This window comes from Balaenoptera acutorostrata, chromosome 13 (genome assembly GCF_949987535.1).
Source record: "Balaenoptera acutorostrata chromosome 13, mBalAcu1.1, whole genome shotgun sequence".
Taxonomy (NCBI): domain Eukaryota; kingdom Metazoa; phylum Chordata; class Mammalia; order Artiodactyla; family Balaenopteridae; genus Balaenoptera; species Balaenoptera acutorostrata.
This window is the reverse complement of record NC_080076.1, coordinates 74913347-74940354: the sequence shown is the minus strand read 5'-3', so window position 1 is coordinate 74940354 and position 27008 is coordinate 74913347. Positions and strand designations below refer to the sequence as shown.

Sequence of the window (27008 nt, the reverse complement as noted above, 5' to 3'; positions counted from 1 at the left end):
GAGTCACCCCGGGATCTGGACGGGAGCCTGGCAGGGTCAGTCCCCTACCAGAGCCCTGGAGCATGGCTGTGTGGGGCCTGGGAGGTCGCCTTGGCTTGCGCGGGTGCCTCTGCGCCCGCAAGCTATTGTGTCCCCGTTTCCAGAGCCGCGGCCCCCAGGGCGTGGAAGACGGGGACAGGTGAGTATCTGGCTGGGAGGGTAACCCAGGCACCTGCCCTGAGTTATGTTGTCGCCGTGGTTACGTCAAACCGCTGGGAGGTCACCGCAGCAATCGCCAGGTGACGTCCTCTTTAGTCGTGACGTCACCGTGGCAACGTGGGCTCCGTGGAAGCCAGAGACCAAGGTTTCTTGGCACAAGACAAGTCCAAACGAAGCCCAGCATCCATCAGGACAGGGCATATCCCATGTGAGCCAAGAGGGTCATCTTGCCTGGCCTCACAATCAGAAGGGGCCTCAATTCGGATCTTAACCTATCTCCAAAGCAGTTTATACTTTAAGGCACAGAGGTACACCAACGCGGTCTAAAGATGGCTGTCATCACATACCTTGAAACTTGCACCCCGTTCCCGGACCTCAGAACCTGACTTAATAATGGATTAATCTATTTCACAGATCCAGTAATTTAACCTTTGAATAACCTTCTAATGTCACATTTTAATGTTGAAGTCTTTATTAAAGGTGCTGCTGGGCTTCCCTGGTGGCGCAGTGGTTGAGAATCTGCCTGCCAAAGCAGGGGACATGGGTTCGAGCCCTGGTCTGGGAAGATCCCACATGCTGCGGAGCAACTAGGCCCGTGAGCCACAACTACTGAGCCTGCGTGTCTGGAGCTTGTGCTCCGCAACAAGAGAGGCCGCTATAGTGAGAGGCCCGCGCACCGCGATGAAGAGTGGCCCCCGCTCGCCGCAACTAGAGAAAGCCCTCGCACAGAAACGAAGACCCAACACAGCCATAAATAAATAAATAAACAAATAAATTAATTAATTAAAAAAAAAAAGGTGCTGCTATTTGAAAATGCCAGTTTTCGAACCCTGTTTTGGCAAATCTCCATTTCGGAGTATACTTGAAGCTTTATAGTATGGAAATAGCCCAGGGTTTTTTCCCTCCAAGAGTCCCTGGCTTGGTAGAGCAGAGGTAACAGTTTTGGGATGTCGAATAAGATAGTCTTGGGCAAGAATCCCAGCCCTACCGCTTCTTCCCTTGGTGATCTAGGAGGGTGAGTCTCATCCCGTCAGCTACAGATTCCTCAAAAACAAAATGAACATCATAGGTAGTGCTTGGGAAGATTCTAGGGATAATTCAAGGAGATAATGCTTGTAATTCACTTAGCACAGTGCAGAGACTATGGAAAGTGATCGATAAATTCTTTAAGCTAATATTTATTGAGCGTCTGCATTGAGCAATGCACTACATCAGCTATTCTGCAGATACGGGTGTGGCAAGACACAGAACTTGCCCACAAAGGGCTTAAAACTAAGAGGAACGGAGGGGAAAGATTTCAAGAGATCCAAGCAGAAGGGGGTAAGTGCTGCCTCTGAGGCTATGGGTAGCAAACTGTGACCCACTGAAGGACGTGCCCCACTGTATATGCCATCCTCACTCATCATCTCTTGATGTTTATTTCTCCTTAGGCCACAGCCTTCCTCGAAGACACCCAAGCTCCCCAAGATCTACACCAAAACAGGAGACAAAGGTAGGGTGGGGACAGGTGAAAAATGCAAAGAAAGACATGGCAGATACCATCTTAAAGTTCTTCCAAATTCTAGGAATTCCCTGGCAGTCCAGTGGTTAAGAATCCACGCTTCTACTGCAGGGGGCATGGGTTCAATCCTTGGTCAGGGAACTAAGATCCCGTATGCCACGCGGCACTAGAAATTGATGGAAAATTCTGGAATGAGAATTAAATAAATAATAGCTTTAAAATATATCTTTTAAAGTTCTTCCAAATTCTTTGCAGACACTAAAAGTATGTGACAGATCTCAATAGGCATCACCCAAATGTGATGTGAAATGAAAGATGCCCAAGATATATTAAGTGATAAAAGCAAGTTGTAGAACAATCCAAATAGTTGGAATCTATTGGATAAAAGTGTGTGTTTCTATTTATATGTGTGTTCAGGTATGCATAGAACATTGTGAAAGGTTGTACCTTGGACTGTTACCTGGGAGAGAGATTGAATTGTGGGAGAGGGGAATGAACAGACGGGCTTTCATTGTTTCCTGTACAGACTTTTATTCTATTCTATTATTTATTTTGTAATGAGCATATATTGCTTTGATAATTTAAAAAAATGCCAGAACATAATGTACAGAAAAAAAAGATGCACTGGCGGTCCAGTGGTTAGGACTCCACAGTCTCACTACCAAGGACCTGGGTTCAGTCCCTGGTTGGGGAACTAAAATCCCACAAGCCAAGTAGCGCAGCCAAGAATAAATAAATAAATAAATAAAGCATATCAGGAAAGAAGTGAGGACAGTGGTTACCCCTGGGGAGGGAGGCAGTGACTGAAAGCGGGGACATGGGGGCTTCCAGGGTGAGGGTCATATTTTATTTCTTGATCTGGATGCTGATCATAGAGGTCTATTTCAGTTAGTAACAGTTCATCAACTTGTACACTTACGATTCGAGCACTTTTCTGTGTGTGTTATCCTTCAAGTGGAAAAATGCTTTAAAAGAGCATATCAGGAAAAAAACTCTTTAATTTGGGCAGCAAAACATTTCCACAGGGTTTTCCAGCACCTTCACTGGAGAAAGGAGACCGAAAGACGACCAGGTGTTTGAAGCCGTGGGAACTACAGATGAATTAAGTTCAGCCATTGGGTAAGGGGGACGGGATTGGCCTTGAGGTCGGGCTTGAGTTGGTCGTTAGAGGGCATGACTGATGTGCAGCTCTCCAGAGTGCCCGCCAGTCCCAGAGGCTGCGAGCCCTCGATGAACCTTCCTTGGCCCGTGGCTTCCGCCCCTCACCGCGTGATGCTGCCTCGCCCCTCCATCCCTGCGCCCTCACTGTGCTCACACGTGTGTGCCATTGAGGTGCACGTGCTAAGTGACAGGTGAGTCGAGCACAGTACACAGGGCATCAGACATGATCCCTTTCGTGAGGCTTATTTTTTATTTTTATTTTTTTATTTATTTTTTTTTTTTTAAAAGGGATTTTTTTTTTTTTTTTTTTTGAAATTTGAGTCTCAGATTTTTTTTTTTTTTTTTTAATTTTATTTATTTATTTATTTATTTATTTTTGGCTGTGCTGGGTCTTTGGTTCGTGCGAGGGCTTTCTCCAGTTGCGGCAAGTGGGGGCCACTCTTCATCGCGGTGCGGGGACCGCTCTTCATCGCGGTGCGCGGGCCTTTCACTATCGCGGCCCCTCCCGTCGCGGGGCACAGGCTCCAGAAGCGCAGGCTCAGCAGCCGTGGCTCACGGGCCCAGCCGCTCCGCGGCATGTGGGATCCTCCCAGACCAGGGCTCGAACCCGTGTCTCCTGCATTAGCAGGCAGATTCTCAACCACTGCGCCACCAGGGAAGCCCTGTGAGGCTTATTTTTTAAACAAGCATATACACAGCCAGAATTTAGAAGGTGGACTCGGGGAAGTAGTCAGGATCGGCCGGGCCATGCTGGTGTAACAAACAACCCCCACATTTCATGGCTTAAACCACCAAAGGCGTATTTCATCCTCTCACTTCAAGCCCATCGTGGGTTGGGTATGTTTCTTCTCTGCCTGGCCTTCACTCTGGGACCCGGGCTGGTGGGACAGCCTCTGTCTAGAACAACACCAGTAATTGTGGCAGAGGGAAGAGAGATCACGGTGATGCCCACGCTGGCTCTTAAAGCTTCCACGAAGTGACACGCCACCTCTGCTCACATTTCATTGGCCAGAGCCAGGGACGTGGACACATGTGACAGCAGCAGGGGTGGGAGGGGCCGAAAATATTTGAGAACAAAGTTCAGGCCACCACGCTCAGCAAGCTGTTGGCAGCGTGAGCTGCAGATATTGTAAGTACTAGTTCACAAGTTCTGACTCGGCCTTGTGGGTGAAGATCATGGTAATCAGACAGACCTGGGTTCAAATTCTCTCCCACTGCTGACTGGCTGTGTGACTTAAGGCAAATCACCTGGCCTTTCTGAGCCTCAGTTTCCTATTCTGTCAAATGATCCTAGTAATAGTATCCAATCTCATTGGGTTCTTGTGAGGATGTAATGAGAGAACTCCATGTTTCCCCCTTAGGACAGTACCTAGCACCAATCATAATGCTAGCTATTATTATCATCATAATTATTAAAACTTACCTGTTCATGGTCGTCATTTCTCAGTGATGGGCCTAAGTGAGGTTCTCAGGAAAGATAATGTAGCTAGTCTGCCAGCAGAGGAGAGAGGGCAGACCCCTTGGTGTGTGTGGGAAGGGTGTGGCGAGGGGGAAGTGCACACAAGATGAAGTGGGCAGAGGGGCGGGAAGGTGGGTTCTAGCATCGGCTGTTTAGAATTAGCAAATCAGCAGGCCATCATCCGTCAGGTGATGTGGTGCAGGGGACTGGCCACAGCTCAGTTGTGGATTCTTCCGTCCTCAGATGTTGGCGGAGCAACTGCGTGTGCCACGCTTTGCTGAGCGGGGAGCCTCAGCCCTGCCTTCAGGGAGCCTGCGGTCTGGGGAGTGCGGTGCAGTGGGGGGGGGTAGAGCAGACAGACTGTAGAGGGGCAGCCACAAGTGGTGGGAGCGGGGATGGAGCGAGCATGGGGAGGGGCCTCCCGCTGGCCTCTGTCGTGGGAACATCCTCGGTGAGCAGATATTCCCGAGCATCTCCAGCGTGCCAGGCCTGAGGCATACGCCCCCTCCTCACCGTCCAGAGGGGAAGACCAACGCCAGACAGCTTACGTGTGTGCTTATTTAGTTCTGATTGTAAGATGGGCTAGAAGATGCACAGTAGTTCTTCTTTTGCCCTTTCAAAGCCATTCTCCTGTGCCTGGGAGGCTGGCCTGGAGATGGTCTCACCCCGATTCCCTTGTCCTCTGGCTTTAGAGTTGGACCAACCAACGGGCAGCACCAGCAGGAGATCGGACAAGGGTGAGAGGGGTGGGGGTATGTGTGACCCCGTCCCCAGCCCTGTGTGGCTCTGGCAGTCATGGGGCTCTCCACTGCTTTCTCCCAGCTGCCCAGCTCCTGGCGGTGGCCTCTGCCTAGAATGCAGCTCTCTCCAGGGCTGGTAGTGCCTTTGCCCCTCCCTTGCCCCTTCAGGCTCTTGCTTTTGCTCATCTCTGCCATCCATCCGCAGTTCCCATAAGCCTTCCCACTCTGTCAGTAGTCCCTTCGTGAAGCTTTCCTCCAGGAACCCTTCAAACACACCACTGTCTGTTCTTGGCCAGGACCCCGACTGGTACAGAAGTGGGTGCAGTGTTCTGAGGGAGGCTAGGGCCACAGTCCTGACCTGCATCGGGGGCACTTTGATTTTCCTGCCCCACCCGGCCTTACCAGCGAACCCCTACTCAGCCTTCAAAGTCCCACCTCCAGCATCGCTTCCTCCAAGAAGCCCTCCCTGAACCCTACTCAAGGCCAAATATCCCAGGACTCTCACCCTTTCCTTCAGAGCACTGACGTCAGTTTGCAACTTCACCGTCAGTTGTGTGACATCTGACTCACATCTCCCTGTCCTGCCTAACGGGACCTGTGTCACCTCTGTTCATACTGAATCACCTGGACCTGGCCAGAGTAGGCGCTGAAAGAGGAGTTGTTGGCTGGATGAGTGGCGAAAAACAAATACCCCCAACCACATGGAAGGTTACGATGTTCTCAATGTCAGCAAGAAAATAACGGCCTTCCTGTGATAGCTCAATTAGCAAAATGGCCAATCCCCTGAGAATGTATTGCCTTCCAGCAAGACAGGGCCTGGGGATGTTATATTCGAGGCACATTCTTTTTCCTTCTTCCTCACAGGTTTGCTATGGAATTAATTGCAGAAAAGGGCCACCCGTTTGTGGAAGAGCTTCAGAAAGTGAGTAACATTGTCTTAACCCGAGCTGGGATTTTTCAACCCTGAGGCCTGGTGGCCATAACTGGATTTGCCAACTGACCATCACTTCCTTTCTGTGTCACCTGGGACTAGTCCACTTACCTTCTGTGAGCCTCAGTTTCTTCATCTGTAAGATGGGGACACACAGAGATAACCCTCCCTCACAGGCGAGTGGTGAGGTTTGCCCTCAGGGAGGGAAATGTGAAGGGCAGTGGTCTCAGCCCGGGACAGTTCTGCCCCTCAGGGGACACAGGGCAATGTCTGGAGATGTTTTAAGTTGTCACAGTGGAGGTGGAGGTGCTATTGGGATCTAGTGCGTAGAGGCAGGGATGCGGCTAAACATCCTACAACGCACAGGACAGCCCCCGTGACAGAGGATGACCTGGGCCAAAGTGTCAGTGGCCCTGAGGTTGAGAGACTTGAGAGGCCCAGCTGTGGTTAGCCCTCGGCGGGGGGGATGGTAGCATTCTTAGAATTACTGTTCTGTTCCTTAAGAGGCAGTGGGGGCTCTGGCCCACAGAGAGGACTTCAGAAATAGAGGCAGGGCCACCAGCCCCAGAACATGGAGAATGTACCCGGGGTTTTAGTCTGCGTGCTGACCTGAGTCAGCTGCTCCCTGGAGGGTCAGCCCTCGGCCTGCTTCAGTCCTCCAGGTCAGGCTGGAGCCCACTGGGGCCCCTGGGAGCAGACACAGGGTAGTGAGGGGCTGCAGAAAGATGGGAGGCCTAAACTGCTGGAACATTCTATGAATGAGGCACCTCCTGTATGAGGGAGACTGGTCTTCGGCCTCATAACGAGGAATTGCTGGCATCTACAGTGGTCGTTTCTGTCTGCCGTGCTCACCTCTGAGCGGGGTTTGCAGAGGGAAGAGGGGGTCAGTGGCGTGATGAGCCCCTCCCTTGCTTTAGACCACGTCCTTTGGGTAACAGTTTCAACATCACCTCCTCTGGGGCCTTCCCTGGCCACCCCTGCCTCCAGCTGGTGCCTCTCCCAGGCTTCCGCAGCTCCTGTGCTTCTGCCTGTAAAGGCAAGCATCACCAGGAGTGTGGCCTGGGCGCCCCAAGGGCGCAGACTGTGACTTGTTCAGCTGGGTGCCCCGCCTGGCCCCCGGGGGCTGCTCCGGGCCTGTGGCAGGCCAGGCAGCCTGTTCCCGGCTCTCCCTGCAGAAGCCCATGAGGTGGAGGCCAGCTTTCACGTTTTACAGAGGACAAAACCGAGGCTCAGCCCAAGGCCGCACAGCCAGGAATCAGCGGGGCTGGGATTGGATTCCCAGACTGGGGCCTCCTCTCTCCAGCCCCCGGGGTAAATGCTGCAGGTGGCCGGCGGGGTAGTACTGTGACGCCCCTTTCCACCGGAAGCCACAGAGACACTACGAGGTCAAGTCACTTACGCAGAGTCTGCTGCTCGGTGGCCCAAGAGGGTTCCAGTCCGCTCCCGGGTGGGCACCGCCTCCTCTCACCCACTGTGTCCTGCTCCCAGCACACTGCCACGGTGGCTGTCTCATCAGAGGCACAGACCTGTCCTGTATAGTTTAAAAAGCACTGTCAATTTGGGTCTCTCCGCCCAAGTGTTATAGGTTAGAAAACCAAGGCCGTCAGTTTAGAGAAAAGAAAAAGACCTTGAAGGGCCCGGCACATGGGAGAGGAGGGCCGGGGTGAGAAGATTCCTCCTGACTCCCTGGGTGCTTGACGCTCCCCGTCTGCGTCACCCAGGAGTTCCAAGGGAGCCAGGGCCCCTCGCAACAGGGCAGACCTGCTGTGCTGCAGGTTCAGACAGTTTGCTGATTAGCCTTTAAATGGCGGCTCCTTAGAGGTCTGACAGCTCCCGGCAGGCCCGCCCCTGCCGTGGACGCACGAGACCCCCGCTTGGCCCGCGTGACAGGGTCTTCACCGACGCCTTGCATTCCTCCCCAGATCCAGTGCTCCCTGCAGGATGTCGGCTCTGCCCTGGCAACACCGCGCTCCTCAGCCAGGGAGGCTCACTTAAGTAATTCTCTCCCTGAACCCAATGTGTGTGCTCAGAGGGCCCCGGGGGGCCTGGGCCCGTGGGTGGGGGGAATGACTCTCTCCTGGGTGTCGCCTGGGACCCCTGTCAACCTGGCCTGTGCAGCCTGAGACGGAAGGTCCCTCGGAGCCAGTGGAATGGTTTGCGGGCACCCAGGCGGAAGGGACGGGGGTGGGCTCCTTGTGATCCTGGGGCAGTGGCCTCACGGCCATGTCCTCCTTGGCTCCACAGGACATGCCACGTTCGAGGCAGGGCCCATCTCGGAGCTGGAGCAGTGGATCGACAGATACTCCAGCCAGCTGCCCCCGCTCACGGCTTTCATCCTGCCTGTAGGTACTGGGCTGCCTCACCCGGGGGGTGACTGCGGGCCAGTGTGTTCACCAAAACACACAGGCAGGGATTCAGCGCCCCCCCCTTTTAAATTTTTAACAGCGACAGAAGCTGTCCCCCAGCCCCCAAGTCCCCTCCAGACCGTCACGGCTCCCTCCCCAGTCCTGCCTGCTTTGGAGAGGGGTACCCAGTGGGTGTGCCCCGGCAGGGCCCCTGGAGACGGACCACTGCCCGTTGTGGGCGGGGCCTGTGTGTCCCTCCGTCCATCCAGGCTCCCTGCCTGCAGTGGGCACCCTCCCCCCGCCCTTCCAGCCAACACCTGCTTTCTCCTTTCAGTCCGGAGGCAAGAGCAGTGCCGCACTGCATTTCTGTCGGGCCGTGTGCCGCCGAGCTGAGAGACGGTACTGGGGTGCGGGGGCCGAGGGAGCGGGGCCTGGGCAGAGAGACAGTGATCCTGACGGGGGAGGGGGGGACAGCACATTGGGTTCAGAGCTTGTGCGGAAGCAGGCAGCTCCAGGAAAGGGCGGGGGAGGCCCAGCGGGTCTAGGTGATTATTTGTAATTATAATAACACTCACGTGGTATGAAATTCAGGTGCATATTTGGTGAAGACTCCCTGTTCCTGGGGTTAATTTAAATGGTGGGGGTGGTCTCAGCTGAGCAGAAAGGATTGAAAAGCTCCACACCATAAGAGCTATGAGGGAGGGTACTTGGCACCAGAGTGACCCAGCCTGGGACTGGGCATGGGGGGTACTGGGGGCACAGCGGACAGAGTGTCTGGGGTGAGGGGACAGCAAGGGCAGAGGTGGCAGTCTGCATGGAACACACACAAAGGACGCTGAGTGTCTGGTCCAGAGTGAGGGGCGTGAGGCATGACGAGGCTAGAGGCTGAGCTGAGGCCAGGCCGGGCAGGGCCTCACGTGCCCCGAGAGCTCTGCATTTATCCTGAGAGCCTTTATCCTGCGAGCCATTGATGGGTTTTAGGCCATGAGATGACGTGCGGGCTGCTGAGTGGAGACGGGCCCAGACCAGCCACCTGCTACCCCAATCCCCCAACTCAGAGTCAGGAGAGGAGGGACCCCCCCACCCCCGCCCCAGAAGCTCCTGACAGCCTTTTCAAGGAAACTTTAAAAGAGTAATTGCAACATCTCCATTTACACCACTCATAGGCCAGGCTGCCACCCAGCTTTACAGAGAAATGGGAATAAAGCCCTGTTTTATACAACGGGCAGGACCATGCTGGGCACTTTGTATCCATTATTTCATTGATTCCTTGCGGTAACGTTGGGAGAGAGGTGGTGGCAGCCCCCACTCTACTGGAGTCAGGACGCTGGGGCTCAGAGGTGACACCGTGGCCAGGGCCACCTGGGTGGTCCATGGCAGAGTCTGGATTTGAGCCCAGGTGTGTCCGCTCCATACCTGAGCTCTGTCCATAGTCCCATGTCATAAAGATTTCACTTATCATGAAAGGCGCTTGGGGCCAAGTGGTTCCTAAAGTGACACTGAGTCACAAAAGAGCTTCAGCTTCAAAAGGAAGAAAGTCATTTGTACAAAGCTGTCCACATCAGCAGTGCTCATAGTAGCAAAAAATTGGGAACAGCCCAAAGGCCCAACATCAGGGAATGGCTGAGCAGAGGAGGGGTCCTGAGGACACCAAACCCGTGCCCAGGTGACCAAGCCCCTGGGGCAGGAGACACTAACCTGGCGCCTCGGTTTGGGGCGAGCACCTCCCAGCAGGGGTTACGTAGCAGAGGCGACGTGCATGGAAGGGCTGCCAGCTCGCTGGCGCTCAGCAGACAGCACCATCTAGAGTGTCTGCACACAGACTGGCGAGGCTGCAGCGGGAGTGAAATGCTGGCTCAGGACGCAGCTCCTGCCCCCAAGCGTGTTGAGCCCGTAACGTAGCGTGATGCTGTGTTTCCTCCCCTTCTAGCGTGGTGCCTCTTGTCCAGTCCGGTGAGACGGATGCAAACGTGGCCAAGTTCTTAAACAGGTACTCAGATGGGATCTGGAGAGTCTTTCTGAAACAGTAGGCACTTCGCGGCTCCAGCCCTGGCTCGTGGGGCTCCAGCGTGGGCCAGGCCAGGACTGAGAGCTGAGGGACCCCAGGAGCTGCCTGGGGTCCAGGAAGTGACCTCACAGCCAGGGTCTGGCCCCTTAATGTGGTCACTCCTCCGCCGGGACATGGCCTGGGCTTTGATGGCCCTGACCAGCTCCTTTCCTCCTGGGAGGGGAGTGAGGACCGTTCTGTTCATGTCACAGTAGTGATCCTGGGGAGCCTTCCAGCCGTGTAGGTTGTGTGGGCTGAGCCAGTTCGTTCCCTTAGCAAGGAAGGCATCACCGCGCAGATGAGGAACCAGCATATGACAGCTCTGCGGCGGCGGGGGGGATCACCCAGAGCAGAGTCTCTTCCACTGCCCAGTCCCCCACCCCACTCCCAGAGAGACAGCCAGGCATCAGGAGGAGGGGGGCATGGGTCAGGGAAGGTTCCAGCAGGACCTGGCATGGAGCTGGCCTCAGCGGGTAGGGTTGGGGCAGGGAGAGAAGAGGAGGGTGGGGTCAGTGCGGCATGGAAACAAGGGAGAGCACAGGGCAGCTTCGCAAACTAACTGCCAGCTCCTTAGGGGCAGGCTCGCTGTTTCCTCTCCTGTTTCCCTCCCCACCCACCCCTGCCCAGAGGCCCCATCACCGGTGGGTCAGAGAAAGAAGGGAGAGGGGCACTAGGGTCTAGCCCACTAGAACATTCCAGGCCAGCGCTTCTCAACCGGGATGTCTGGCAATGTCTGGAGACAAGTGGGTGGGGGCCAGGGGTGCTGCCCAATGTCCTACGATGACGCACACAACAGCTCCCCCTTCCTGCCACGAAGAGTCACCCAGCCACGAGGAATGGTCCCGAATGTCACTAGTGCCGAGGTTGAGAAGCCTGCTCTAGGCTCCCTCTGCTCACAGAGTAGACCAGCAGCACCAGAATCACCTGGGCACAGTTTAGACCTGCCCAATCCTGGGCCTGGCCCAGCCAGTCCTCCCGAATCAGAATCTGATCTGCATGTCACCAGCATCCCCAGGTGACTTGTATGCACACCCCAGTTTGGGAGGCACCAGTCCTGTTCACTGGAAGGTGCAGAAACCAGGGAGTGGCCCAAAGTCACCAGCCCTGTGAGGTCGGACAGGGTAGTGGCCTCATCCTGCAGGACCCGCCCCAGCCCTGGCGCCAGAGTCGGGCGCTGGGCTCTCAAGAAGCTGGCCTGGAGCGCCATCCATCAAGCCCAGGTTGGCTGAGCACCCGCTGTCCCGCCCGATGCTCCCGGGGCACGTGACTGGTGTTTCCTCCTTGGAGGCTAATACAGGGAGGACCCTGTTAGCACTGATCTCTCATTTCAGATCATTCCGTTTGCCTCCTTCTGCCCCTCCAGACTCAGTGACTATCTCTTCACATTAGCCAGATACACAGCCATGAAGGAGGGGAATCCAGAAAAAATATACAAGAAAAATGACTTGTCGGACCGTGTCTGAGGCACGTGGAAATAATGGAAAAAGGGAGCTTTGCAGACTCCTCCACAGTGACAACAGGAAAGGAAGACTTTGCCCTCATGTCCTGATTCCTGAAGATCTCACCCAGAGGGGCCAGAAGCTGGTCTTTTTTTTTTTTTTTTTTTTTTTTTTTTTTTTTTTTTTTTTTTTAAAGGATTTTCTTTCTTTATTTATTTATTTATTTGTTTGTTTATTATTTTTGTCTGTATTGGGTCTTCGGTTCGTGCGAGGGCTTTCTCCAGTTGCGGCAAGCGGGGGCCACTCTTCATCGCGGTGCGGGGACCGCTCTTCATCGCGGTGCGCGGGCCTCTCTCCACCGCGGCCCCTCCCGCTGCGGGGCACAGGCTCCAGACGCGCAGGCTCAGCAATTGTGGCTCACGGGCCCAGTCGCTCCGTGGCATGTGGGATCTTCCCAGACCAGGGCTCGAACCCGTGTCCCCTGCATTAGCAGGCAGACTCTCAACCACTGCGCCACCAGGGAAGCCCCCAGAAGCTGGTCTTTTGTCCAGGCTCAGCTTCCTTTCAGGGCCCCGCCACTTCCTTCAGGAGCTGAGGCCGGTGGAGAATCCTGCCCCCTCCCCTGGGCTCTCCTCAGCCTTCCAGGAGGTGGGAATAAACGCAGTGTTGCAGGAAAGAAAGATAAAGTGATTGCTTCATTGAGGAGCCATGAAGAAAAAAGAATAAAAGTGGGAAAGGCTTGGGGGGGGGTGGTGTGTGGTGTGTGTGTGTGGGTGTGTGTGTGTGTGTGTGTGTGTGTGGGTGGGTGGGTGTTGCCCTCCACTGGCAGCTCTGGCTGTCCAAGGATTTGGAATGGTACCAGAGGCCCTTGGAAATGTAACTGTGATTTACCTGTGCCAAAGGGGCTTTAAAATGTCACATTTATAAAGAGGAAGGCAGACAGGATTTGGAGTTTAGTCACCTCTGAGCCACTCATCAAGGGGGAAGGACGGCTGCAGACTGACAGGCGAGGCCTCAGAAACACTTGGACTGAAGTGCGTGTGTGGCGAGGGAGCAGCCCGGAGAATAATCTCTAAAGGGGAGCCTTCCTCCATCAAGGGACGGACACCCCGGGGAGAGGAACACCACCACTTTAAGGAGGGCACGTCCTGCCCAGGCAGGTGGCGTCCAGGGTCAGAGGTGAACTGCGTTCAGCTTCAGACTATAAGCTCTTAGGTTTCCAGCGAGGCTGACGCAGACCAGACCGACTTCTTTGATGTTGCACTTGGCTGGTTTATGCCTCTGAGATCCAGGCCACAGCTGTATTTTATTTCAGTTGTCACTGCTGCTCCCTCCCGCTATGAAGTGACCTTGCCAGTGCCAGCTGTGTCCTTGGGAAGGGGGATATTTGTAAAGGGCGAGGAGGCAGCCCTGAGAACCTGAAGATTCCACGCCACTAATTGCAGGAAACAACTTGGGAAGGGCAGGGTCTCACTAACTGTCAGGGCAGAAACGCCCAGTGAACTCCATCCAGCCATCATTTATTAGCCTGAAGCTCGGAAGGCTGGTCCTTCCAGCCATCCTTGCCAGCAGTTAGGAAACATTAAAATGATGAGTTTTGTGCTTGCTTTTGCTTTCGTTCTTAACCACCTTACCTGCTCATTTTGCTGGAGGAACATCATATCTCGTCCCTTCTGGGTCCTTTCGTTCCTGGACTTGGGCAAAGTGGCCGAGGTGCAGGTGACCGTGAGTGAAAGTGAAAACCCTCCAGGAAGTGGCCCCGGCCAGCAGTTGGTGCCAGGTCTGGTGCGTGGTGGGCGCTCGGCCTGTGTGAACAGAACTGAGAACATTACAGAACAGGCTAAAGGCGGTTCACTGTCGGGCAGGCAGTCAGGCTGGACCGGGGAGGGTTATGTTCCAAGAGCTCACAGCAGATCCATCAAGTGACTAGATCCTGCCCACAGCTTAGCATCTTCCCGGAAGGAGCCGGACCTACATAATAAAACAACAGTCCCACACTCCCCACCGTAGTGAAACATCTGCAAAGGACAAGAGAAGTTCTTTGAGTAGATACAGCGTCCTCACAGGATGATCTCTGAAACAAGGCCTTTTCCTGTAGCCAAATCCCCTCCCCACCAGCCCTTGCTGGGAGGGACTGTTGCAGGCCAGATGGTAACTCTGGGTTCCCAGGCCCCGCGCCCCCTGCATCGTCCCTTCCACCAGCAAACATCCCTGAGAAACAAACACCCCTGAGAAACGTGCAGGTGCAGGCATGTCCTGTGCCACTGACCTGGGAAGAACTGAGGAGGCCTGCTGGGGAGGGGGGTCGCCCAGGGGACGGGTCAGTTTGAAACTTTGGCTCCTCTGCTGTGCCTTACATAGCCATGTGGGAGCTGGAAGCAAAAGGAAAAATGTGTTCACCCCGCACACTTATCAAAACATCCTCCCCGGTCTCGAACCCAGTGGGAAAAGTTAATGAAAGCTCCGTGATCGAAACACATGACTATACATAAAGCCCGTTTGCAACCACTGTCAACCCTCGTGAATGGCTGTCCGCGTCACACAGCAACGCAGGTCGGGAGAGAAATGGCAGGCTGTTTTTATGTATAATGGTGATACCTTGTCGATCATAGATTTTGTTTTTGCATAAATTTGATTTTTAAAGATATCCCGGTGAGGGACTTCCCTGGTGGTCCAGTGGTTAAGACTTCACCTTCCGATGCGGGGGGTGTGGGTTCGATCCCTGGTCAGGGAGCTAAGGTCCCACATACCTTGTGGCCAAAAAAACCAAAAACATAAAACAAGCAATACTGTAACAAATTCAATAAAGATTTTAAAAATGGTCCACGTCAAAAAAAAAAAAATCCTAAAAAAAATACTGCAGTGGAATAAATTCTGTAAAAAAAAAATTGCATGAAAGTTATTTCTCTTGCTTCCTGGATTTGGGAGTGTTCCCATACATTTTACACCCAAGAAAGTGCTCCACCTTGCCTCTCCCTGGTCCAGGTCTGGCTCTCAGGATCGTATTTAGGGCCACGCTCAGAGGTGGTTGGATATTTCAGCGGTGAGAAGCCCACTAGCCAGCACTGTCGAAGGGCTTGACGTGCCAGGCCCCAGGCCAGGGGCTCCACAGACATCATCGCATTGAAACCTCACAGCAACCCCGAGGGAGGCACTGTCTATGGCAGGAGCGGGGAAACAGACTTGCAACCCAGCTTGTGTCAGGGAGTCAGTGCCAAGATGTGGGCCAGGGACGCGGCCCTGTGACTCCCGGCCCAGTGCCCCTCCCCCCGCTGCCACTTGACAGTCATTTTAATCACGCCCTGGGTCGCTGAGAACAATGTCAGGCACTAATAGATTCTGCTGTCTCATTTCTCAACCTACTTTCCCTTAACTGATACTTCATAGCTATTGTTAATGTACATTTTTCACCGAGTAATTTTCACAACCCGAACTTGTAACACATCCCAATGACAAACGTCCCCGGTACCAAATCCCCCGTCAGCTGCAATGTCACCCTCATCTCCCCCCTCCCCACCCTCACACCTTGCTCCGACAACCCATACAGTTTTATGATCCCTCTGTCCCAGTTATCACTACTGAACCTTTAAGAATCCAGACGCATTTCAAGTTTAATTGAATAAAATCCTTTGTGTAATAAATTCCACATGAATGCTACATAAATCAGCGCCTTGGGAGGATTTGTGACTCACCCCTCCCTTCAGACCAGGCCCACTGGCGATACTGGACCCAGGCTGGTCTGACCTTGCTTAGGGAGAGGACTGAGGCCCCCTTTGCAGCCTGGCCAGGGTGCAGTGTTCATTTGCCTTGACCTGTCACTTTTCTTCTCTGGAGTCCATCGTGGAAGACAGTGCTTGGGCGCAAGCAGAGGCAGGAGGTGAGCTGGCTGGGGACACCAGGATTTGGAAGGTTGGGGGACACCCAGGAACTTTGGGGGTGTCCCGGTGCTCTCCCACTCCACAGATGCACAACCTTCTGATGAAGGCTCTGTGCATCCTCTCCCTAGAGAGACACAAAGACACGTGTTCGCAGTCTGCGTACAATCCGTGGAAGCCCCGGGGAAGAACCTCTGCTCTCAGTTCGCCAGTGCAGCACCCACTTCAGGAGTGAAGCCGTGCACAGGGCTGCCTGCTCCAGCGGCCTCCCTGCTGGCTCTGCAGAGCCCCAGGCTTGTGGTGTGAGAAGGAGCACGGGAGTGTGAGCAACAGTCAGAGCTCGGCATGGGCGTCAGCTTCAGGCAGACGTGGGTCCAAGACCAGCTCTGTTACTTCCTAGCATCACGACTCTGGGCAAGTCGTTCCGTCTTCCTTGGACTTGCTTCTTCATCTGTAAAATGGGAATGAAAATCATATCCACCCCACAGGACCACTGGAAGAGTTTAATAAGGCAATGTTTAAAAGGCTTAGCATGCTCCCCCGTCTCATGTTAGCTATTATTATTTTGATTATTATTATTATTTGAAATCAAGTTCCAGCTCTGTCACTTCCTAGCTGAGTCACCTTGAGGGAATCTGTAACCACTCTGAGCCTCAATCTTCAACTTTTATTTTTGGGGACAATGATACCAACTTCCAAGGGTTCAGGAAATATGTCCATGGGCCTGGCACACGGCAGCAGCTCAAAAAAAATAAAATGTAGCTATTTTTGAATGAGGTTTTATCCTTTTTCAAAGCACTTTCAGATAGCTCAGGCCCAGGTGAAGCGCACAGGACCGGGAGCAGCGCCTCTGGTTTGTTTAGACTTCCTGAGCCGGTGGGAGATGGGGGCCTCCAGAGGGTCCTGGGCCAGGCCAGCCCAGGGGGATGTAGCTCCCGGAGCAACAGGCCGAAGTGAAAGGGAGGGTGACCCGGTCACAGAACAGCGAGAGCCAAAAGGGATCAGTGCCCGAGGACTCCCTGCGGGCAGCAGCAGAGCCTGGTCTTCGGATTCCCGCAAGGGGCCCTCTTGGGACAGAGGACATGATTGACAAATAACTGGGGCAGAGGAGAAGAGGGGACCTAAACCCGGGACAACCCCACTACAAGCTACCTCTCCGAGGAAGGGTGAGCAGCAGGGCAGCTCAGCGTGCACCAGGGCGAAGGCAGCCTGGGGAAGGGATTGAATAAATGGCAGAAAGGCGTCCAGCTGACCCAGGACCTGGGGGTCCTCCCCGCACCAGCTGCTCCCAAGGCACAGACCCTTGGCCCTTGTCTCCGGCCATCTGCAGTGCCCACGTCCCTCCCCAGTGAGCAGGTGCCTTTATTTACAATCACCTTGGAAGGGTCGAACATCCATATGTTGCTTAGGGTCGTTTATTCTTGTTTATAAAATTTATGGCTTCACCTCGATTACACACTGTCAAAACGGGAAGGATTGGCCCCAAAGTCTCTTGCCGCATGACTGCCTCAGACGTGCGTACATCTGTTAACTCCGTAGGAGCTGTAGAGGGAAATAAGGCTGCCGATAACTCAGAAGCTCGCTGTCCCGTCACGAGGTGTGGGCTACAGGCCTCAAGGAGAGACATCAGGCGCCTACGTGGAAGGGGAGGAGGTCAGGGTCTGCGGGTGGCTGCACGGGGTGGCATCGGGACCCTGGCCTTGCCTGGCAGACGGGCTCTCTCAGGCGCTTTGGGGTGGGGCGTGGAAGGGGAGCAACTTGATTCCCGCAGCCCTCAGGGGTCCGGCTGCAGGACCGGCAGCTGGAGCGAGTTCTAAGCCTGTGGCTCTCCACCTGCAGGTGTCAGCGGGGAGAGAGAAACGCTGACTCCACTGTGGCGGGTGGAGTTAGGTACGACCTCTCAGGAGGGCAATCTGGCAATGCCTATCCAAGTCCTAGAAATGTACGTCCTTCTGGCCCAGCAACTCCGTGTCTGAGAATTTCTCGGAAGGAAATAGATTCATCAGTGGAGTCATAGGGTTTTTTTTTTTTTCTTTTCAGTGCATGCTGCTCATTACAGAGAAAAACTGGAAACAAATGTCCAACAATAGGGAGCTTATTATTAAAGAAGAAATATTTAACAATAAGGGACTGTAGGAAATATCATAAAGCTACTGAAAATGATGGTGCCTTTATATTTATTACTATGGAAAAGTGTTCACAATTTATTAAGTGGGGGAAAAAACCCCAAATTATAAAATGATAGGTATAGAATGATCCAAATCCTGTAAAAGAAACATGAATGTAAATATACCATAGAAAAAAGATGCAAGGATTCATTCCATATGTTAATAATGCTTATCTCTAAATCGTGGGATTACTGGGTGGTTTTTACTTACATTTTTGTTTGGATTTTCTAATTTTTTTTTTACAATGTATTTGGGTTAGATTTGACAGAGGCGTACTTGTATAATAAACATGATTGAAAAAGTGTAAAGAAACTGGCAACTGCTTTCCCTGCCTATAATAAATCATCTACCTCCCTTGGGATGTTTGGAGCCAAGAGAACAGCCCAAGGGGAGGGCGCCCACCAGCAGCCAAAGCCACGGGGCCCCTCCAAAAACTAGAAGCCTGGAGAGTGTGTCCTGCATTCGTTCTATTGGAGACAGCTGGCTGTTTGGAGTGCAGCCCCTGTGCAGCCTGAATGTGGACGCTTGGCGTCCATTCTAGAACAACAGCTGAGGGAAGAAAAATGATCGCAGCCCCACTGAAGTGCCCCCGGCGGGTAATCACACCAGCTTTTCACAGGATGTTGAGGATGCTGGCATCCTTCTTTCTCCTCCGTTGGTTGCTGCATCTTTAACTTGTACAGAATTTGAGAGTAGACAGTGGACTTTCACATTTAATTATTTTATGAGGTTCTGTCATAAAATAATTTTGTTCTGGATTATCACCCTAACTTTACCTGGACAAACTGGCGCCCCATCGGGTAGGGTAATGAATCCTATGTGCCGTAGTCAGCAAGTGGAAAAACCAGCACTCAACCCGGGCTTCCTAGATCAGAATCCAGCTTCCTTTCCCAACTCTGTTCTGCTGAGACAGGGCTTATCCCAGGGATGGGCAAGAAATGCCAATTCCAACTGACTGGTAGTGGCTGCCTAAAGGGCTGTGGTAAGGAGCCTGAAGCTGGATCCGATTCAGCAGGAAGGAGTTTGGTAATCCATTAGTAATGTCTGCCATGGCTTCCTAAGGAGGTAATGTAATAAATAATGTGGATTTGATGTTTCTGAATTCCTGGGCCAAATCCCTCACAGATTTCAAAAGGGTGGGGACCTCAGAGGTAGGTATGGGTCTTCAGGCTGCCTAAGGGTTCTCCTAACCCTACAGCTCCCCAAGAGAGCAAACCAGCAGGATAGGGATTTCTCAGGGCTTTGAGACGACACAACAGGGTCACAGATCTTTGAGACCCAAACACTTGTAAGTCTGACTAATTGATCAGTCAGGCCTGATGAGCTCACCAGCAGAATTTAGAATCTGTAATTACATTTCACATTAAAACATGTAAAGTTAAGATTAAAGCCAGTGAGAAGTGGCGTGATAAGATTAAAGCCAGTGAGAAGTGGCGTGACACCTCCCGCCCCCAGCCCACCTCCAGCCTCTGCCGCCATCATCCATCCCTCCTCTCGCCAGCAAGCGGGTCTCCTAGGGGCAAGGGCTATAGTTCTGGAAGCCGCTTCCTTGGGCTGTTTTCCTCTCAGTTCCCTCTAAGGCTGTCTCCTGCTGTGCTAGGGACCAGGTCCTGCTCCCCTCCCTGCAGTGCTACATTTAGTTGAGGCAAACGCTTTGTTCAGGGGGACATTTTTGGGTCTCTAATTTACAGTGACCTTCAGCTAAAGACCTCTAAGAAAAACACCCACACCCGTAATTGAGCAAAGTCGGATCGACTGTCCTGTTGCAACGAGAGAGCGAGTACACAACACAGAGAGCTGCGGGGTGTTTCGGGAACAGGGGTTTAGAAAGGACCTAGAGGATTTGGGCTCGTGTCAGGTGCTTGGGGGAAGGTTCAAGGAAGCAGGGGTAGTTCTATGACAGGGTGTCTTAATAAACCTCTATAAGGAGGGAGGAATGCAGGAGGCTAAAGCTGTAATGGAATACACTGGAGGGTCAGACAGGCACAGCCCCCAACCTGTGTGAGGGGTCAGGGGGAGTGACAATACGACAGGGCAGGGCACCCCTTTATCAGGTACACTCCCAAACCCAACCCTGCCTTTTAGCTCTTTAGCTGGGGACCTGCGCTGCTGTGCAAACTGTCACTTCTCCTGGTTTTGCCAGGACTCAGGGAGACTGAGCTCTGGGGTCCTCAGCGAGTCCTGAAAAATGCTGCAAGGCCTTATTTGCAAAGTGGGCGCAATTTTGTCTGTTTCCTTCAGCCCCCGAGAGGGTAGGTGGGACAGGGGACAGCAGCAGACACAGCGGGCTCTGGACAAGGGACAGAACAGCCCCTGGGGCTTCCCTCAAGCTTGGCCCCTTGGCTAGAAGGCTCTCCCACCCCTCTTCTGCCTGCTCAAACCAGGTAAGGGCTCTGGAGCGTGGCAGACCTGGGTTCAAACCTTGGCTCTGCCTGGGTTCAAACCTTGGCTCTGCCGTTTACTGACGCTGAGACACCGGACAAGGGGCTTACCATCCCTGAACCTCAGTTTTCCCAGCTGTGAAGTGAGCATCCTAGCAGCACCACACTGGAGATAAGTGATGACCGTGTGTGCTCACACGTGTCCTCCTTGGATTAGTTACGCCTCTTCCCCCACCCCATATCGAGCTCTGCAGGGCAGGGTGGTGCCCACATTCTTCCCTCTGTGCCTCCAGCACCGAGCCCAGCCCAGAGCATAGCAGGTCCTGGCTATCTATTCAGGGAGCCTGAACTCCCTGGCAGTACGGCTTCCTGGGCCAGCTCCTGGCTGGGACACCTGCCAGCTGCCAGGCCCGTCTGGCACCGTCTGTAACGGTGACCAAACCATCCAGGCTGCACAGCGGAATGCGGCCCTGCACTGCCCCACTTGGGTGATGGTCCCTTCCCTGGACAGTGTCCCTGGGTGGGCCACAAGCAGGGTGGGGAGTCAGTGGGGCCAGGCCCAGAGGGAAGGCGAAAGGACCATGGAGCCTGACGTCTAGGACAGGTGTCCAGAGCAGCCCAAACTGTCAAGAGGACAAAGTGTCACTGTGTCTCCCCGACCTGTCTCTTTCTGCCTCTAACTTCAGGCTCCCCGGCCTCCCCCTGGAGGCCCCTCTCCTGCAGCCCCCCTGGGTCTGTTTGCACCCAATGACTTCTAGCCCCCTAGGCTTTGCCACCTCCAGCGCCCCTCACGGCATGGGGTGTCCCGCACGGACCGTTCCCTGTGGCGGCAGTGCTAGTAGTGGTGGAAGGGGGACCTCCGTGGTCTCACAGACGCAGGGCCGAATCTCACTTCTGGCACTTTTGAGCTGTGTGTCTCATGCAAGCGAACCCACCTCTCTGAACCTGTGTCCTCATCTGCAGAACAGACCAGTTACACTCCCAGGGCCCAGGGTCCCTGGGTGGATTAAATGTGACCGCTTGTGCAGAGGGCTGAGCGCAGTGCTGGGCTTGGGCGAAAGCCCGGGGGATGGCAGCTACCGCCACTACATTTATGGCATGACGCTCCCACTCCCGTCCTTGGTGATAGATGTGTTCTAATTCCCACCGTCCACCACCTCCACACCTTCGGTCTGGCTGCTTCCTCTGCCCCAAATGCCTCCCTTCCCATCTCCAAAGTGGAAACCCTCTTTCTAATTGAAAATGAAAGAACACCTCCTTTACGGCCCCCTCCTGCCTAAACAGATGTGACCCCTCTTCTTTGACCCCCGCACACTACCTGTTACCATGACGATGCTCTTTAAGGCACGACTCACAATGCCCAGTTCTTGGATAAGAAGAGAGAGGTTGGCAAAGGTGGTCAAAGCTCCCGCAGCCAATGAGTGGCCGGGATGGGCTTGGCACCCGTGTCTGTGACCCCACAGTCCATGTTTCCACCCCAGCTGTTTGTGAGGTTCTCAGGACAGATACTACCATCGCTGGGGTGATTCTACTGATGAGGAAAGAAGGTTCAGGGAGCTGGAAACTTACCCAGGGTCACTCAGCTTTTGATGCCAAGTCCAGGGTCTTAGGCTGATCGCTGGGGCTTGGAGGACGACACTCCAACCCTTGCTCCTCAGTGTGGTCTGCGGTGCAGTGCCCCAGCCACACTGGCTGAAGCAGGATCTCCCTGGAGACTCGTGTGCACGTGAGTGTTTTCGACGCTCTGCTTTGGCTTCCTCTGTGGCCCAGCTTCAGTGAAGTGTCTTCTGCTGTCGCTGGGTGGATCCGGGCAGTCTGGCTTCTAGGTGGAGGGTCTGTAAACTGACAGACCCACCCGAGTCCCCCCAAATTTCCAAGAGCTGAGAAAACCACAAAGGGAATGCAGCTGTGAGTCCTGAGTTGGGGAGATGCCTGGCCTGAGTGCGCGGGGAAGCGCAGAGCTCGGCCAGGGCTCGGCCAGAGGAGGACCTGCACCCCTGGGGCTGGGCTGAGCGTGGAGCCCAGCTCCTTGGGGTCCTGCTGCCGTCAGTGGAAAACAAAGAGGATGCTGACTCCGACTCGTCCTCCGTGGCATGGTGAGTGCCGCTCGCCTACTTAATGGAAGCCCAGGGAAGCAAGGGGCCTCGCCCACAGCCTGCCAGGTGGTGGGAGGCAGAGCTGGAACGCGAACCCAGTTCCAGATGCTCTGAAGCCCTTGCTCTCTCTAGCATCCTCAGTTAGAGCTGCACTCCGCCGGACTCGGGATTCAGCTGCCACCTGTTAAGCACATGCTTGTAACAAATGTTAACCATCACGATAATTATAACAAGTGGCTGTTTCATTCTGATTCCATGCTCCAAAGGCTGGAGAAAACCGTGGATCCCGTCTGGGCCTCAGAGCAGCCCCTTCTCAGTGTTACTCAAGTGTCACACTGTGTGGGTGTGTGGCTGTGCGCGAGTGTGTTGGCTGGGGGATGGGGGGGCACAAGCCTGGGAACACCTGGGCCAGGATCCTCTGGCTGACATGCTCTTGCTTGTGTCCTTTCCTGCTCAGCCCCGCGCCGCAGGCAGTGCAGAGGAGGGCGTGTGCTTCTCCCCACTCCGCAGAAGCTCCACAGAGATCACAGAGCACCCTCCTCCGTGTCATCTCTCGTCATCCTGCTGTGACTGTCGGTAGCACCAGAAGCTACTCTGGAAGCCTGGCCAGGGCCCGGCGACCAGGTGCGGGGGCAGCCCGGGTTTCGCAACGTGAAAGGTGAGGAAGGGCAGAAGAGGGCTGACATCTGAGTGCTGACTCATGCTGGGTGCACATGACGCCACTGAACTCTGGGCACCCCCGCGGTGGCACCAGGACTCCCGGAAGTGCACACAGCCAGGCCGCCCGGTGCGAATTAGAGCAGGAAGTGAGGGACCGGGTTTGCACACGTGCCTCTGTTTCTTGGAAAAGACACCGAATGAACACTTTCCACAGTTCTCCACCAGCTCTTATCAATTTAAGACATTTCCAGGAAATAAGACTTCAGCCTAAGGGGGGTCCTGGGTCTACACGTTAGCCAGGCTTAGAGACAACCTGCCTGTCCGTACCTCTCACAGTTAGCAGCGTGTATCGGCTACATCAGCAGCACAAACATAGGCTGATGGCTTTGCTGGAGTCAGAAACAGTGGTGACCTGTGTTCCACCTAAATATTCTTAGGCACCTGCAAGTTCTATCAGTGTATTGAATTGTCCTCATTTTAATAGTAATGGAAAACACCCCACTTGTTTTTCCTAGTTATAAAGACAAACTTTCTCTTTGCAGTACTAACTTGTAATTAAAAGCCAAAATATCACAGGATAAGGCTTTAGTATTTTAGGTGGGCGTGTCCCACACTGAAGGCCACTGATGGATGTGGGGGACTCTGCAGAATGCTTTTCCTTTGCAGGATATAAATGCTCTGTGGGAGGGAGCCTGGCATATGCCAATTCCTCTTGGGAGCCCAGGTGGCCCAACCGTCAGGCTTTCAAGACCTCTCTCCTGATGCTCAGATCCTCAGGTGCCCCCAGGCCAGGGGAGGCAGCAAGAACTCACGGGAGGAGCTGGAAAGACTGGCAGGGTTGAGATGGGCTTTCTGCTGAGTGTAAACCTGGGCTTGTGTAACAGGAAGAGACAGGGCTGGCGTGTCCTGCACATGCGACCCTCAGTAATGGAGGAAAGCCGAATACACCCAGATTAGCAGGAAAATCTTACTTTGAGCACTTTTGAATTATCTGGATTCTTTTCCGCGAACACCTGTCACCATTTTACGTTACTGTGGAAGGCGTGTAATCCAGGGTGGAGGCTGCCTGTGGGAAATGCGTGAGAAGGATGGGGAGCACGAAGGGTGCCTATGGGGGCTTTAGCTTTATCTGAAAGGTGACACACTGTCCACCACTGTTGACCCTGGTGAGGCAGTGAGCCCCGGCTGTCTGCTGTATCATCCTCTGTGTCTTCTTCCCACGGTGGGAGCCTGCATGCTCTTTAAGCCTCAGATGCCCCATCTTGAGCTCTCCAGGCACTCGGTTGGAAAGTGCTCCTTCCCGACATAAAAAGCAGAACAAAGCCACTATGTGCTGAGTACAAATTTAATAAAGCTTTTGTTGTTTTAATCCAAAGTTATCTATGAAAACAAGCTCCACCCTGCAACTTTTTAGAGCCATCAAGAGCCATCGAGGTGTCTGTGAACACCACCTAGAAAAGTACAGACTCAGGGTTTCAGATAGTGCAATACTTCCAGCTGTTGAAGTTAAATGAAATTACAAACTACCCCTCCTCATCAGAAGAACAAAGGCGATGCTGGTGCTTAGGAACCCACTCTCTCTGCATCCCACACTGGCAGACCCTAGGGAATAAGAATCAAACCTCTTCATGCAGGTTGACAATCCTTTAGGCACCAGCATAAATGCACCCACCTGTCCAGAGCACAACACGCACGTTTAAAAGGAATTTTCCAAGGAATCGAGTGTTTAAAGATAGTGGCAAGTCCACAGCATCGGAGATTACTGACAAATCTTAATAATAATAAGAGTAATAAATTCCTATCTGTCTTTAAATTCCTTGCCGTCTCCCCATCAAGGTAAAACACGTGCTCTGTTTTGTAGAAGCCTGGGGCTCTAACATGGCCAAACTTGGGCCTGGGCAGGACGCCGGCACCCGGCTGAAACCCTCTGCCGGAGGCCATGGAGACAGGTCCTGCCCGCTTTGCCGCCAACATGAAGGTTCTTTCTGGAAGGTGTTTTGCTATTTGGAAGAGAGCTGCGAGCCCTCTGCCGGCTCCTGGCCTCTAGGCTGGCTTCAGTCTGGCTGGTGGGGATGCACCGGGAGTGTGGTGAGGTGGGCGAGGGTGGGCGGCTGTCCACACAGAACACTAACGTGGCTTCTGCCTCAATTCCCTGGATCTAGAGTACACTTCTCGTGATAAAGGTGAAGAATGACGGCAGAAGAGAGCAATGGGTTGGAAGAGAAAACAAAGTGAAAAACCCAAAACCAAAAAACGCGGAGGGCCCGTGAGTCTCCTCAGCCTCGTGAGCCTCCGTCAGTGCAAAGGGCTCCTGGGTTCCCAGGGCTGAGGGAGGACGGGAAACAGACCCACGTTTCTTGGGACTCCTACAATCTACGGAGTAAAGCCACTGCCCAGATGGGATAGGTACCTTCAGTTGGTGTTTGTTCCTCACTAGACGACAAGTGTGGCCAACAAGCAGGGGAAAGGCAGCCGCCCTCCCCAGGAATCAGCAGGCTTCGAGTAACAGCTAGCGCCTTCTGGAAACGGAGCTGCTCTTAAGGACCGATGGGTTTTTTTCTCCCAAACTCGGGATGCCAACGTGAGTGCCCAAGACGGGAGCAAGCCAGAAGGAGCTCCCTGGCAGCCCGGCTGCTGAGGACCCGGAGCATCTGAGGTGAGAACGGGCAGAGGACCGCCGCCAAGTGGAACTCGTGGCTCTGAGGTGGGAGCAGCGCCCTGAGCTTCCGGTGCTCTGTGGTCTCACCGGCAGGCACCTCTGCCGCCTGGGAGCAGGTGGGCCTGGCTATCTGGAGAGAGGCTGCTGTGGACGGCACGGAGGCTGAGACTCTGTCGGGTGCATAGAGGCTTGGCGAGGCCTTACCTGAGTAAAGAGTTTTCAGAAACGGAAGGGGAGCATCTCACGTTTGGTCGGCTTCGTGCATTCAGGCCCATGCCCTGAAAACTACTCCGGAGCCTTGGTGCTCCTGGGACTTGTTCATGCATGGCTCGCTCAGAAAGTTAAGGAACAGAAACTCACGAAAAGACCAAATTAACAAAAAGAGAGGCCCCACTGCCATCACAGGCCTCGGCTTCAGGCCACTGTAAAGTAGGAAAGAAGGACCAATGCTGGCGGAACCTGGAGGTTTATTTTCAACACCCCCTTCCTGTTAGTGTCACCTGGAGAGTGCTGGGTAGCTTTGTCACGTGCATCCAAAGTTCTTGAGGCCACAGGGGGGTCTCATGGCTATAGAGAGGGTATGGGGGCCACCGTCCCCTGGCACGTCAGTCGTGCTCCCAGGGGAATGCCGCCTCTTGGGGCTGAGGGTGCCTGGGAGCCCAGAGTCTGCGAGGACGGGAGCTAGGAGAGCTCGAAGCCCGTGTTCATGCTGATGGCGTAGCGCAGCTTCTCCCGCAGGACGCTCTTCTTGCTGTAGTTGGGCAGCTTGAGCAGGTTGAAGCAGGTGGAGGAGGTGGGCAGGCGGCCACCTGGCTCCCGCTTGCGGATGGTAAAGAAGCCGCGCAAGACGCTGCCCAGGGTGTCCCCGGTGTCCTGCAAGCACACCCCACAGCCTCAGGTTGGGGGGCGCCTGGGGAGAGGGCTGGACCGGCCCCCTGTGGAGGACAACCAGCCTGGAGAGGTGGGTGCACAGAAGCAAGCACAGCGGAAGCCTGCGTGAAGCAGCACTTGGAAACAGGACCTCTGGTTTAACTGCTAACCATCGGTAAACCAATGTGCAAAGAGCCGGAACACTGTAAAAATGTTATGGTAACAAACTCCTTCCTGACCTTGCCAGCGCTGTGGCCTGCGACAGACCGTAACTTGGGACAGCCTTCCTCAATAAGGGGGCTGAGGGTCTTCTAGTGTCACCTAAGAGGAGGGATCGGCGTGAGGACGGTGGCATCGTGGAAGGCAGCTACACTCAGAGGCCACTGGGTTTTTATGGGGGGTGAGAAACTTATAACAACGGCTACCAACTGAGCACCCACTATGGGTCAGGCTTGTGGCACACAGAACACGATAACCC

General features: G+C 54.0%; 2 protein-coding genes across 10 annotated transcripts in view; one reads left to right on the top strand and one right to left on the bottom strand.

The window, feature by feature from the left end:
* The first annotated feature begins 25 nt into the window (after positions 1-25).
* MMAB (metabolism of cobalamin associated B) lies at positions 26-14688 on the top strand. 3 transcript variants are annotated; one of them, XM_007180106.3, is made up of 10 exons: positions 26-178; positions 1629-1690; positions 2725-2818; positions 5924-5981; positions 7913-7985; positions 8235-8332; positions 8670-8734; positions 10266-10325; positions 11746-11973; positions 12367-14688. In XM_007180106.3, the coding sequence occupies exons 1-9, from the start codon at positions 63-65 to the stop codon at positions 11843-11845; spliced, it is 726 nt and encodes a 241-aa protein (XP_007180168.2). In that variant the 5' UTR covers positions 26-62; the 3' UTR covers positions 11846-11973; positions 12367-14688. The 3 variants fall into 3 exon arrangements, with proteins under 3 accessions (XP_007180168.2, XP_007180169.2, XP_028021771.2); XM_007180107.2 differs by lacking the exon at positions 12367-14688 and having other exon boundaries at positions 11772-11955; XM_028165970.2 differs by lacking the exon at positions 12367-14688 and having other exon boundaries at positions 11714-11905.
* Positions 14689-24328: 9640 nt separating this feature from the next.
* UBE3B (ubiquitin protein ligase E3B) overlaps positions 24329-27008 on the bottom strand; it is a 56138-nt gene continuing 53458 nt past the window's right edge. For 6 of the 7 annotated variants that reach the window (XM_007180104.2, XM_007180098.2, XM_007180100.2 and 3 more), the window contains one exon: positions 24329-26533. In XM_007180104.2, coding sequence (XP_007180166.1) covers positions 26342-26533 — 192 coding nt within the window. In that variant the 3' untranslated portion in view covers positions 24329-26341. Of the gene's footprint in view, positions 26534-26570; positions 26852-27008 lie in introns of those variants that run through there. The other variant, XM_057526463.1, reaches the window with a different exon arrangement.